This window comes from Ornithorhynchus anatinus, chromosome 13 (genome assembly GCF_004115215.2).
Source record: "Ornithorhynchus anatinus isolate Pmale09 chromosome 13, mOrnAna1.pri.v4, whole genome shotgun sequence".
Classification (NCBI taxonomy): domain Eukaryota; kingdom Metazoa; phylum Chordata; class Mammalia; order Monotremata; family Ornithorhynchidae; genus Ornithorhynchus; species Ornithorhynchus anatinus.
This window is the reverse complement of record NC_041740.1, coordinates 17,845,784-17,859,934: the sequence shown is the minus strand read 5'-3', so window position 1 is coordinate 17,859,934 and position 14,151 is coordinate 17,845,784. Positions and strand designations below refer to the sequence as shown.

Here is a 14,151-nt window from a genome sequence, read left to right as displayed (position 1 = left end):
AATGAGCACTCAAGTACAACTGTTGATGCTATATGCGGTCTTAATGTTGGTAACATCATTTTCAAACCAATGAACAACTTGGTTTCAATGTAAGAGGAGAGTGGATGTAAGAGGGAGGACTAACACAAATGGACAAATGTAAAAAGCAGGAAAGTGTGTCTACCAACATAATAATAGAAGCAGCTTGGCTCAGTGGAAACAGCAAGGGCTTGGGAGTCCGAAGTCATGGGTTCGACTGGCACAGACTGGCAGCTTCAGAACGGTTGTTCGGAGACTTTTTCTTTTATTAGAGCCACGTTCCAGACTGTTCCAGTTTACTTCCAGCTCTGGCAGGGTGAGAGAGGGATGTGTGGGTGGGTGTCATGGCAGTGCCCAGCGGACCGACTCTGTGGGCAGGGAGGGCCGTACTGATCATAGCTCGCCCGCAGAGGCCAGACCCAGGGTGGGTTAAGGCCTGGGAGACGAGGTCCGGAAGTGACCGCCCTGAGCAAAAAGCGGCCCACCCGGCCGAACCTTGCTCAGGGCTTAGCACTTTGCGCCACGGCCTCCTGCAACACGCTCTGTGCAACTGCTTGGGTGGAGGCGCCCGCAATCCTGAGGGCCTTGGGGCAGGGAAGGGGAGGAGGCAGAAGATCATGCGGTAGTGGATAGAGGCCGGGCCTGGTCATCAGAAGGTCGTGGGTTGTAATCTCTGCTCTGCCACTTGTCTGCTGTGTGACCTTGGCCAAGTCGCAGCGTGGCTTAGTGGAAAGAACGTGGGCTTGGGAGTCAGAGGATGTGGGTTCTAATCCCGGCTCCACCACCTGACTGCTGTGTGACCTGGGTCTGTGCCTCAGTCACCTCAGTCTGTAAAATGGAGATTAAAAATGTGAGCCCCACGTGGGACAACCCGATTACCCTGTATCTACCCCAGCGCTTAGAGCAGTGCTTGGCATATAGTAAGCGATTAACAAATACCATCATTACTATTACTGTCTAGAGAATCAGTCCTCCTGATGGTGTGTCCACAATAGGCTAATCCAAATCGAGCCAACTGACTTTCCAGAGACCACTTGGGTTTAATGTGCTCCAAAATCCATGGGATTTGCAAAAGCCTTCCCCAGCCATTTCAAATGAATCGAACCTATCAAATGAAATCCATCCGCTTCTTCCACCGTCGAGCTTTCGGATCACCCATCCAAGCAGCGTGGCTCAGTGGAAGGAGCACGGGCTTGGGAGTCAGAGGTCTTGCGTTCGAATCCCGGCTCTGCCACTTGTCAGCTGTGTGACTGTGGGCAAGTCACTTAACTTCTCTGCGCCTCAGTTACCTCATCCGTAAAATGGGGATGAAGACTGTGAGCCTCCTGAGGGACAACCTGATAACCTGTCTACCCCAGTGCTTAGAACAGTGCTCGGCACATAGTAAGCGTTTAACAAATACCAACATTATTATTAAATACATAGTGCGCGGCTAAGGAATGTCCCCATCAGATTTATCTCGATGGCACTGACGCCTGACTATTTTGTTGCTGCCTGTCTCCCCCGTTTGGACCATGAGCCCGTCGTTGGGCAGGGATTGTCTCTGTTGCCGAACTGTCCATTTGAAGTGCTTAGTACAGTGCTCTGCAGAGTGCCAGGGCTCAGGAAATACCATCAAATGAATGAAGCATGGCGGTTGATCGGCAGCGTGGCTCAATGGAAAGAGCCCGGGCTTGGAGTCAGAGGTCGTGGGTTCTAATCCTGGCTCCGCCGCTTGGCTGGGTGACTTGGGGCAAGTCACTTCACTGGGCCTCAGTGACCTCGTCTGTAAAATGGGGAGGAAGACTGTGAACCCCGCGTCGCCTCGTCTGTAAAATGGGGAGGAAGACTGTGAACCCCGCGTGGGACAACCTCTTTACTTTGTATCTACCCAGCGCTTAGAACAGTGCTTTGCACATAGTAAGCGCTTAACAAGTACCAAAGTTATGATTAGAGAAGCAGCGTTGCTCAGTGGAAAGGGCCCGGACTTGGGAGTCCGAGGTCATGGGTTCGAATCCCAGCACTGCCACTTGGCAGCTGTGTGACTGTGGGCAAGTCACTTCACTGGGCCTCAGTTCCCTCATCTGGAAACTGGGGGGGAAGGCTGGGAGCTTCACGAGGCACAGCCTGATGACCCTGTATCTACCCAGCGCTTAGAACAGTGCTTCGCACATAGTAAGCGTTTAACAAATACCAACATTATTATCATGGCTCAGTGGAAAGGGCATGGGCTTGGGAGTCAGAGGTCATGGGTTCGAATTCCGGCTCTGCCATTTGTCAGCTGTGTGACTGGGGGCAAGTCACTTCACTTCTCTGTGCCTCAGTGACCTCATCTGTAAAATGGGGATGAGGACTGTGAGCCTCATGTAGGACAACCTGATGACCCTGTGACTCCCCCAGCGCTTAGAACGGTGCTCTGCACACAGTAAGCGCTTAACGAATACCAAGGTTATTATTATTGGCCGGGGCTGGCGGGGGGCGGGGGGAGGCGCGAGGCGCTGGGCGGGGCTGGAGGCGCGAGGCGGGGCGCGAGGCGCTGGGCGGGGCGCGAGGCGGGGCGCGAGGCGCTGGGCGGGGCGCGAGGCGGGGCGCGCGACCCGCGCGTTCCAGCGAAGCCCACGTGACCCGGCCTCGCGCTCTGAGGTAAACAAGCTGCCGCGGCCCCGCCCTCCCCCCTCCCCCCCCGGCCGTGCGGTTGCCCTCGGCGGGGCTCCGGGCCCGACGGCTCCCCGCCCCCGCCCCGCCCCGCCCCGCCGCAGGACCTGCCGGGCGGCGGGTGATGGTCGTTTCTATTCCGGCGGCGGCGGCTCATCGTCGTGGGCCGCGGCGGGCCCCCCGTCCCCCCGTCCTCGTCCCCGGGCGGCGCCTATAAAGGGCGGGCGGGCGGGCGGGCGGCCATGCAGCTCTACAGCCTGCTCTTCCCCCCCTACCCCGCGGGGGGATCCGCCGCCAAGGTCTCGCTGCAGCCGCCGAGCCCCCCGCAGCCGGGCCGCGGGGCCTGCCCCCCGACAACACCGCCGCCGCCGGCCGCCGAGGCCCGGGAAACCAGCAGCAGGGCCCGCCCCGCGCCCAGCGGCCTGCACCCCAGCAGCAGCAGCAGCAGCAGCAGCGCCGCAGTCATGCCCGCCTTCGCCTCCTGCTTCGAGGCCGGGCCCGGGGGTTCCTGCCGGCCTCCTCCTCCTCCTCCTCACTACAAGTCCACGGCTCACATCACCGTGCGGGCCCTGGCCGGTCCCCCGAGCCCCCCGAGCCCCCCGGCCCGGCTGCCGGAGGACCTGCCGCCGCCGTCGCCGCCGCCGGCCTTGGCCGAGCCCCCGGAGGCCCGGGGCGGCCCGCGGGCGGACGGGACCCACGGAGACCTCCGCCTGGCCGAGCACCGCCAGGCCCCGGCCGCCGCCCCGCCCCGGGGCTCCAGCCCCCAGCCCCGGCCCCCGGGGCGGGACCGGCAGCAGGGGCAGCCCCCGGCCCCTTCGCCCTCGCCGCCCCCCCGGGACGAGAGGCTGGCCCGGCACCTGGCCGAGGTGGACAAGCAGGACCGGTACCTGCGGCAGAGGAGCAAGTTCCGCTTCCACATCATCCCCGACGGCAACTGCCTCTACCGCGCCGTCAGCAGGGCCGTCCACGGGGACCAGAGCCTCCACCGCGACCTCCGGGAGCGGACCGTCCACTACATCGCCGACCACCTGGACCGGTTCGGCCCCCTGATCGAGGGCGACGTGGGCGAGTTCCTCGTCGCCGCCGCCCAGGACGGGGCGTGGGCCGGCTACCCGGAGCTGCTGGCCATGGGGCAGATGCTGGACGTGAACATCCTGCTGACGACCGGCGGCCGGGCGGAGAGCCCCACGGTGGCCACCATGAGCCACTACCTGGGCCCGGACGACGGCCGCAGGCCGAGCATCTGGCTCAGCTGGCTCAGCAACGGCCACTACGACGCCGTCTTCGACCGCTGCCACCCCAACCCCGAGTACGACAGCTGGTGCAGGCAGACCCAGGTGCAGAGGAAACGGGACGAGGAGCTGGCCAAGTCCATGGCCGTCTCCCTCTCCAAAATGTACATCGAGCAAAACACCTGCTCCTGAGGCCTCGGCTCGCCACTCGGGGGGGGGGAGACCCAGCCCCACCCGGGATGGGGCGGCCTGGGGGTCGTCGTCGCTGTCGGAACTCGGCACTCACCTCTGCTCGGGGTGAAGGCCCCCGGAAACTTCCCCGTAGGTTGACCGGAGGGGTTTTGGCCTTAATGATTTTTGTGTCCATGTCTCTCGCGGCCCGGAGGTTGCCCCACGCCCATAGACGGTGCCTGGGGGTCAAAGCGCACCCCGGGCTGCTCGTCCTGCGTCGGAGGAGCCCGGCGAAAACCGCGTCCTTAGCCGGACGATTCCTCATCGTGGGGGCGGGGGGGGGGGTTCTTCCACTCGTTTCCTCTATTTAAAAAAATGTATTTTTTGCACAGTATTTTTCTTAAACTGCCCTACCGTACCGCCGTCTCCGACGCGTCTCCTTCGGCCAGCCGCTTTCGGACCTTTAAGCCAGAAAAGCGCTTTGTAAAGGAGCGTTATTCTGTACGGTCGGTGATGCTAACTCGAATTTTTTTTTAAATCCTCTTCGTAATTAGCTAATGATTTCAGTACGGAGCCAGTGTCATTCATCATCATTATTATCCATAATTATGGTATTCGTTAAGTACTTCCTCTGTGCCAAGCACTGTTCTAAGCGCCGAATGTTAGCGGAGAATCAGACTAGTCCCATATTCAGAAAAAAGGGAAGAGACTTCTTAGTTGGAAGCTTTCTTTATCTAGAAGAGCACTGCATTTACCCCCCCCCCCCCAACAAAGAAAACTTCTTGTAGAAATGGGGGAAATTTTGCCCCCAGGACAGAACAAGTGTGTTAGGCTTTGGCCCCAACTCTGATGTTTGTAATGAGGAGTCTGTTCTTTTGATGCTCTTGACTTTAAAGTGGGCCCTGGTGCTCACACTTTTAAAATTTTCTTTCCATTTGTTGATAACTTTTAATAGAAACTTTATAACAGGGTCTCCTGCTGTCGAGGGCACAACTTTATAACGAACAGATCACCTGCTTTCATAACAGCCTTGGGTTAACCTTGGGATTGAAAAAGGACGAGTGTCTCCGATTTACTTGGGTGGTTATTATTGTATCGGGAGGATGTTATTTTTTAAACATCGGTTCCTTTGAAATTCCCCCCCGAGGGCAGAATGGGATTGCCATGTTGTACGTAAAAATGTATCTGGCCGGAGCTTGCGTGGTTTGCTGGGTAAAATGTTTTATGTTTCCAATCTGAAGGTGACTTTTTCCAATTTTAAAAGCGTCTTGTCATATTTATTAAATAATGCAGTTTGTACTTTTTTACTTGTAATATTTTTGTGGGTTTTTTGGCATTTATACAGTATTTGTATAGTAAGACAACTCTCAATTACTGGAATGAATAAAATGCATCATTTTATTTGGCTTTTACCTTGTCTCTCTGAGAAGCAAGGCCAGCAATAGTTTTTTTTCTGCGGCCCTCTCTTGATCCCTGATCCCTGGGTGGCGGTAGTCTTCTTCTCTCACCCCTTCAGGGCAGTCCTTTGCTAGGGAGGCAGCTGGGAATTATGTGCCTCTAACGGTAGAGGACGTGGTCAGTAATTTCCAAAGGATGAACCTAACCCCAGAGGTACATTTTCAGGACTCCATCTGCTGCCGAGTTGTACATTCCAAGCGCTGAGTACAGTGCTCTGCACACAGTAGGCGCTCAATAAATATGATTGAATGAATGAAATCCCTGAGGTGGATGCCCCGCTATTGTTTTTCTTACCTAAGAACGATGTACAGAAGCCACAAGCAGACATTGTTGAATGCCTCAGAATGCGCCGGAACAGGGGAATTAAAACTTTGGCTAGCACACTCACTGCTGAGAGCCATTTTAAAACGTTTGCCTCTGTTAGGGCCTTTAAAAAGTCGCATTTATTTATTTACTTTTTTCCAAGATCTGTGTTCTGAGTTAGGTAGAGAAATCTGCCGATGCAAAGGTGCATCTCAGCTGAGTTTACAAAAAGTGGTGCTTATTTTTAATATGAATTGAGAAATGTCAAGTGAAAATGTATGAAGTAACTTATCAAATGTCAAAAATCCTTCATAGTTACAAGTCTGACTTTTTTACCTCAGCAAGACCAAATCTCCACACAGGTAGGCATTCAGATTTAGGTCAATAAGAATGGGTTTTTGAGGGGCCTCAGTCTTCCTCCACTTCATGTTTTCTTGTTAAGATTTCATATAAAAATCTGTCATTAGCAGTGGCACTCCCGGATTAGAACAATGGGCCATTCAGCCTATCTATCAGTCAGGCAGTCGTTGACACTTATCGAATGCTTACTATGTGCAGAGCATAATATTCGGCATTTGGAAAAATACAGTATAGCAAGTTGGTAGACGTTCCCTGTCCACAAGGAGTTTACAATCTAGAGTCATCAATAATCTGTAAGACTGTAGTTATAGTGGCAACAGGATGCTTGAAGGAACCATATAATGTTGCCTGCCTCCATATCCTTTCGCTGTTTAAGGCGTGAACCATCCAGCTAACATCTCCAACTTTTCATCTAGTAACCCATTAAGTGGACTGCTTGTCTCTAAGTTTATCCAAGATCTCTGGAGCCTTCTGATGTCATCTGGCTGCCCAGCTTCCTGGGGGGAAGGGGAGTTAGAATCCTAGATCGATCCCCCCACTTCCTATTTATTTGTTTCAAGCCTTCCATCCTTGAGCTTCAGTGGGTGCTGTGTCATTCTGATACAGAATTTGGAGAAACTTCCATTCCATGTCCACTCTAACCTTGCCGTTTGTGACTTTGTAGACTTTAGTCTTGTCCCTTCTGGACTTTGGCTTTCCAGAGATAGTGTACAAAGTTCTAATAGTGTGGGCTCAGAACGGGAGTCTAACCTAAGCTAACAGTCTGGGTTCAGTCAAGATTTCAGTGTGTTTGCCAGCCCAAAGAAGGCCTGAGGTTTTGTGAAGAATGGCCATTTGTGCCGTTCTGCCGAGTGGAAATCCGATCGGATCATCTGGATAGGAATAGTTGTCCTGGTGCTTTTGAACCAAAGGCTCTGCTCTCGGGTTGTTGATTTTTTTGCTGCGCACGTAACTGATGTCCCTCAGTTAAAATGTCCCTGTGAATAGAAACTAGGGTTTTGCAGCTTGAGGGATCAATTCAGTATCAGGCTAAAAATTTAGGAAACTCCACACATCAAGGGCTGACAGTCTTTGCAATCGAAATAGTAAGTACTTTGGGTTTTAATCACTACTGCGTTTGAAAGGGCTCTTCAATCTGAGCATAGTAAATAGCCTTTGCAAAACCCATTAGAAAACTTGGCTTCTTTCAGCGCACTGGAGATGGGGAAAAGCAATTGGGTGGGGATTTTTTGTTTTTAATCTTTGCCTTTATACAGTTTTAAGAACAACAGGTTGTAAAAGAGGACTTCATCTGTGAAACTGGTTCAGTTTTTAATGGAACATTCCTCGTAATCCCAGAGATTAGTGAGCAGGGTACAGTATTAGGATAATACAGTACAACCCCAGATTTACATGTCGGGTCAGTCGCATCAAACCAAATTTATCAGGGCCTCTCCGCGCCGTCATCTTAACAGGGTGATCCTGCAGGGTTGGGGTGGGACGCTCGGGAGCAGAGTCAGGTTGCTGAGTGTTGCACCGGTATTCGTCAAAAGGGCCTTTTCAAACGTCAGCCTTGCCACCTGGGAACGGTGGAGCTCCTCTTCGTGATCCAGCTACATCCAGCCCGTGTCTCAGCAGGAAAACCAAGCCTAACCCGCTCTCTGCTGCGGGCTCATGCAGCAGAAACAGCACAGAGAAGTTTGTAGAGTCTCATTTGTTCCTTCCGTGTGCCTCCCCATTAACTGAATTAAATTGAACCTCACCATTAAATTGAATTAAATTGGCCAAATTGTAAGTACTGGCTTTATGACCCCTACCATTTCCATGCTTGTAATTTTTTGGAGGGGATATTTTAGGCAAATTGTGAGTCCTGGCCTTATGTCCCCTAGCATTTCCATGTTTATAATTTTTTGGAGGGGGTATTTTAGGAAATTTTGTGAGTACTGGCCTTATGTCCCCTAGCATTTCCATGTTTATAATTTTTTGGAGGGAGTATTTTTAGGCAGCTATTGTGTCAAATCTGTCATGTTTCTTTCTGTTCTAATTAGCAAGAAATGAGATCATTGTTCTCAGTCATATCCAGCACTAGAATTATTCTGATCATGCTTGATCATCAGTAGCTAGGCAGAGACTGTAGACCATAAACTCACTGTGGGCAGGGACTCTGTTTTGTTATTGTCACATTGTACTCTCCCAAATACTTAGTACAGTGCTCTGCACACAGTAAGCACTCAAATACGCCTGAATGAATGAGACGGAAGGAGTCCTTGTCACATACATGATGACATCCATCCCATCCTCCATCCTACACACATACACTGCTCAACCACACACTCTGGCATGGTCACTTGAAAGCAAACGGGATCTGTTCCTGGGGCATGGCCTTGTAATCCCATCTATGCTGAGGCTGCCTGGCTGCATATTCACTTTGCGTCCCTTGGCAGTCTCAGACAGACCAATACCCTGTTCAGTATGTATATGAGTGTGCAGATATATAAATAGATGATTGACAGTTAAGTTTTGAGAAGCAGCATGGCGTAATAATGACAAGTATAATAATTATGGTATTTAAGTGCTTACTATGTGCCAAGCGCTGTTCTAAGCACTGAGGTAGATACAAGGTAATCAGGTTGGACACAGTCCCTGTCCCACATGGGGCTCCCAGTCTTAATCCCCATTTTACAGATGAGGTAATTGAGTCTTGGAGAAGTGAAGGGACTTGCCCGAGGTCACACAGGAGACAAGTGGCGGAGCCGGAATTAGAACCTTACGTCCTCTGACTCCCAGGTCCGTGCTCTTGCCACCGAGCCACGCTGCTTCACTTTTCTGTGCCTGTTACCTTAACTGTAAAATGGGGATTACAGGGTCTTTGTCCAACCTGTTTGTTTTGTGTCTACCCCAGCTCTTAGAACAGTGGTTGGCACATAGTAAGTGCTTAACAAACACCGTCATTATTATTATTATGAGCAGAGCACTGTACTAAGCCCTTGGGAGAGAACAATATAATAGAATTAGCGGATATGTTCCCTGCCCAAAATGAGCTTTCAGTGAGGGGGAAGACAGACATTGATAAAAATAAGCAATTTATAATGTATAATTTAAAGATATGTACAGATTCGGCAGGTCAGAACTTCACCTACAAAGAGGGTCTGGACTTTTGAGCAACCCCCACATGCTCTCTCTAGCCCGTGCTCTTCACCCCTGTGCTCTGAAAGATCCGAGAGAGGAGCTGAGGTGGAGGTTTCTGCCCAGACTGCGATCCCCCTCCATCTCTGCTGGGGTAAAGCCCGGGAAGACTTCTTAGGGAGAGGCCCGGGGAGAACTTCAGTTCTGGCCGCTGCCTAGTGCATGACAACCGAGCAAAACTTTGAAAGAAATCATCAAAGCTGTAACTCTCGTGGTTCGAAATTGCTGGCTCCAAGTGGGACAAGCCCTCTGTAACTTGATAAGAAACAGCAAGGGTGCTGTCTGATTTCGGGAAGCTCTTCGCTTCCAAAGCCTTAGGTTTAGTCCAGTAACTTTCACTTGGAGCAGTTTTAGAGAGTGACAGGGTGTTTGGGGTGCCTAGTTTCTCTCAGCATGCCAGAAAGGCTGCCCAGAATTAGCAATTACAAAGGAATTTCTCCACCCTTCCTTTCCCCTCCTCTTTCCAAACCGGTGTGTCATGTAACCCTGTGTCTGCCAACTTGTGACGTAAACTAGGGGTATTCAGTTCTAATGCCAGACAGGAAACACTCTGGGTTTCAGCTGGCTGCCCCATGAAATAGGAGGCTGCAACAGGCATCAAACGAGGAGGAAATAAATAGCAGACAGCAAGGGGAGACATGCCAACGAGTGGGGTTGGAGTATCTGTCGTTCCTTTGCTGTTACCTCCCTTAGGGAGGCCCCCTAAACTGTAAACTCATCGTGGGCAGGGAGTGTGGACAGGGAAGTGCACAGAAAAGCAGCGTGGCGTAGCGGATAGAGCACGGTACCGGGATTCAGTAGGAGCTGGGTTCTAATCCGGTCTCCACCATGTGCCTGCTGTGTGTCCTTGAGCAAGTCACTTCACTTCTCTGTTTATTGTACTCTCCCAAGCGCTAGAACAGTGCTTTGTGCTCAGGAAATACAATCGATTGATTGATTGTGCCTCAGCTGTTTCATCTCTAAAATGGGGATTGAGACTTCGAGCCCCAAAAGGGAAGGGGACTGCGTCCAACCCGCTTTGCTTGTATCCATCCCAGAGCTTAGTACAGTGCCTGGCACAAAGTAAGCGCTTAACAGATACCACAATTATTATTGTTATGTGTCTAACCAACTCTGTGGTACTCTCCTAAGCACTTAGTACAGTGCTCTGCCTTCAGTACATGCTCAAAAAGTATCACTGATTAGGGAAAGCAGCTCATCTAAGATGAACAATTGCTATCTTGAACTTGAAAGTGAAATCCTGCCTGTGAGCCCATGAGGGTCGAGCACTAGATTCCAGGGGGTAAAAGGTTCCCTGATAGGACAGAAGTCCAAGGATTTTAGTACAGCGCTTGGCACATAGTAAGCATTCAATAAGTACCACCATTACTATTAGCAGTAGTAATAATAGGAGCATTACTCTCCGTCTGGGGCCCTTCTCTGATCAGTGCTGAGGAATGGATTTCACCGAGCTGGTAGCCAGGGCCTCTGAGAAGCAAACGGAGTCTTGCACGGAAGCTACCATGACAACGTATTTGGTGACATTTTCACAAATAAGAAACTTCATTATCCTTGGGTTGCAATGGCCTCAGTTCGAATTCCTCGGCAAAAATGAAACATTCCTCCCCAGCGGAGAGTCCTGTGGAATCACATCCTCTTTCATCCAAAAAAGCATCTGTGAAAATTCCAGGCAGTTGCTTCTGTTTTGGATTCCTGTGAGTTAGGGTCGAGATCAGGAGAGGCCAGTTTGTGCTCTACTAGAGAGAGGGTTGGTTGTGTTGTGTTCTGTTTGTGGGTTGTGTTTAAATCCTGTGGAAGTAGTAGTAATAGTATTAGCGGTGGTCTTTATTAATAATAATAATAATAATAATGATAACTGTGGCATTTGTTAGGTGCTTATGATGGGCTGGACCCTCTTCTAACTTCTGGGGTGCATAAAAGCAAGTCGGTTTTGACGTAGTCCCTGTCCCACATGGAGTTCACAGTCTTAATCCCCTTCTTACAGATGAGGTCACCGAGGCATAGAGAAGTTGTGACTTACCCAAGGTCACACAGCAGACACAGTTTTAGAACCCAGATCCTTCTGACTCACAGACCCATGCTCTATCCACTGGGCCACGCTGCTTCTCCACTAGGCCATGAGTGAACATTTAGTAAGGGCTGAGACCCATGGGGGTGATTTGGGATGAATTTGGGGAAACCGCTTTGGGCTCGGGGAGTGAGGGATGAGGGGTAGGGGCCAGGTTGGGACAAAGTAGCCCCTGGCTTAGAAATCCTTGCATCGCTGGTGGGTCTGGGGGTACCTCTAGGGAGCTGTTTCCATCTGGACCTCTCCCTTTCATGCCCGCCTGTGACTTTCCATCCAACACCAGCCTCTGGCCACAAGCGTTTAGTACAGTGCTCTGTTCACAGTAAGTGCTCAATAAATATGATATTATGCTCTACTATTTCCCCTTTCTGTCATTTATTTTAATGACTATCCCTGTAGGCTGTAAGCTCCTTTGGGGCAGGGATCAGGTCTAACGACTATTGTATTCTCCCAAGCACTCAGCACAGTGCTGTGCACACAGTGAGCACTCGGTATATATCACTGAGTGTAGGTGCGGGCTGTTGGTGAGTGGAAATAAGTACTTCAGGTGAATCCTTGAGACCGCAGGGGCTCAATGTCTAAAATAGGTGGAAACCTCCCAAGAAAGCCCTCATTTCTTCCACTCTGCCTTCTGTGTCACCCCTGCATTTGGATTTGCACCTTTTATTCACCCGATCCTCAGCCCCACAACACTTATGTACATGCCCATAATGTATATTAATGCCTGTCTCACCCTCTAGACTGTAAGCACCTTGTGAACAGGGCACATGCCTACCAACTCTGCTGGTATCGTGTTTTCCCAAGTGCTTAGTCTGGTGCTCTGTACCCAGTATGTGCTCAATAATTACGATTGATTGAGACAGGAAAGAGGCAGGATTTTATTATCCCCAGGCATAAGCTGTGCAGTTCACTGGCACAGATGAGCTCATAATTCAAGACCTCATTTTAAAGGGGAGGATGCAGAAGCACACAACAAGCATGACTTTATTGAGGTCACGACGTGAGCCAGCAAAAGTCAAAACTTTCAAAGATGCTGGGGCTTCTGGCCACATGGCAGCACTTTGCCCTTCGTTTACCTGCTAAATCCTGCCAATTCTCCTTATGAAACATTCCTCTCTACGCAGAGACCCAAAATCCTGATTCCAGCTCTGGGTTACAGCCACCATTAGCAGCCTCGTCACTGGTCTTTCTCCAGCTTCTCCATCCTTCAGTCCGTATTTCCTGTAGCTGTTTGGATCACCTTCCTCTGTTGTTATTCAGCACACTCCATCCCTCAAAACCCTCCATTAGTAACCCATATCCTTCCACTCCTTACCACTGACTCTCTCTTTTTTTTTTTTAATGGTGTTTGTTAAGCACTTACTATATGCCCAGTGCTGGGGTAGGTACAAGCTAGTCACGTTGAACCCAGACTCCGTCCCACACAGTCTTAATCCCCATTTTATGGATGAGATTCCTGAGGCACAGAGAGGCGAAGTGACTTGCCCAAGGTCACACAACAGACAAGTGTGACCTTGACTTGGCGGAATCAAGATTTGAACCCAGGTCCTTCTGACTCCCAGGCCTAGTACTCTCTCCGCTAGCGGGAACTGTGAGGGGGTGGGATTCTGGCTCAGGGAGGCCTAGCTGCCACACGGAGGTCAAACTGTGCCAACACCAGGTGACTGCCAGCAAGGCCCTGCTTGCCAAGGCTGCTTGAGAAGCAGTGCAGGCTAGTGGAAAGAGAACAGGCCTGGAAGTCAGAGGATTTGGGTTCTAATCCTAGCTCCACCACTGTCTGCTGTGTGACCCGGGCAAGTCATTCCACTTCTCTGGGCCTCAGTTTTCTCAACTCTAAAATGAGAGTTCAAAACCTGTTCACCTCCTTACTTAGACTGTGAGCCCCATGTGGGAAAGAGACTGTGTTTGAACCGATAAACTTGTTACCTACCCAGTGCTTAGCATAGTGCTTAATTTGGTATTTGTTAAGCGCTTACTAGGTGCCAAGCACCGTATTAAGCACTGGGGTAGATAGATACAAGATAATCAGGCTGGACTAAGACATTGTCCTCATGGGTTCACAGCCGAAGTAGGAGGGCATGCTTGACACATAATAAGCGCTTAATAAATACAGTATGTAAATAAATAGTAACCCCAAGGTAGGCCTTCTGGATAGGAAGCAGTCAGGGGTGCAGCCTCATCTTATGGAACCAAATGAGGCCAAAAAGAGTCAGCTTCCCCCAGAAGGTTGTCCCATGGAGTGGGAAGGAGATACTTGAAACAGGCAATGAGACCGGTCTTAACTCTAGCTCAGTGTAGATGCAAGAAGAGGAGCATGGGCAGAAGTCCGGATGCAGGAATGTTCCAGGGGCAACAGGAAGGGGATAATATTGGCCTGGGAACTCAGCGAAGCCTAAAGACCCTAAGGTCACAGAGCCTATTCAGGCATATCCCAGCTGTGCAATTTGCCACGTTTCTGCTTATTCCCCCTACCATGTTGATATCGGGGCCTTCCATGCAATTTTCCGTCTAGCTCACGTTTCAGTGCCACACATTAAAAGTGTCTCTAGGTTCTTCAAGCGATGAAACATCACTCTCTCTATGGTAACAAATGCTTATAAACATTCCCTTTCAAGCACGACTTTGTGGGAAAAGAACACGATTTGTTTTCAGTCAGTTAAAGCCGGTATCGGCCAACCTGAAAATAAGTTAGCAGTGGTAGCTAAACCCAGTTTGAATGGCACTGAGTTGGCTTGGCCACAC

The 14,151-nt window shown here is 50.7% G+C and overlaps 1 protein-coding gene across 1 annotated transcript; it reads left to right on the top strand.

Annotated features, from left to right (window-relative positions):
• The first annotated feature begins 2,878 nt into the window (after nt 1-2,878).
• OTUD1 (OTU deubiquitinase 1) lies at nt 2,879-5,463 on the top strand. The gene is made up of 2 exons (XM_039913981.1): nt 2,879-3,380; nt 3,420-5,463. The coding sequence occupies exons 1-2, from the start codon at nt 2,895-2,897 to the stop codon at nt 4,074-4,076; spliced, it is 1,143 nt and encodes a 380-aa protein (XP_039769915.1). The 5' UTR covers nt 2,879-2,894; the 3' UTR covers nt 4,077-5,463.
• Nucleotides 5,464-14,151: the final 8,688 nt, after the last annotated feature.

Coding starts and splice junctions, on each gene's coding strand:
- OTUD1 (XM_039913981.1), top strand. CDS start 2,895: ATGCAGCTCTACAGCCTGCTCTTCCCCCCCTACCCCGCGGGGGGATCC. Junction 3,381..3,419: donor GCCTGGCCGAGCACCGCCAG/GCCCCGGCCGCC, acceptor TCCAGCCCCCAG/CCCCGGCCCCCGGGGCGGGA.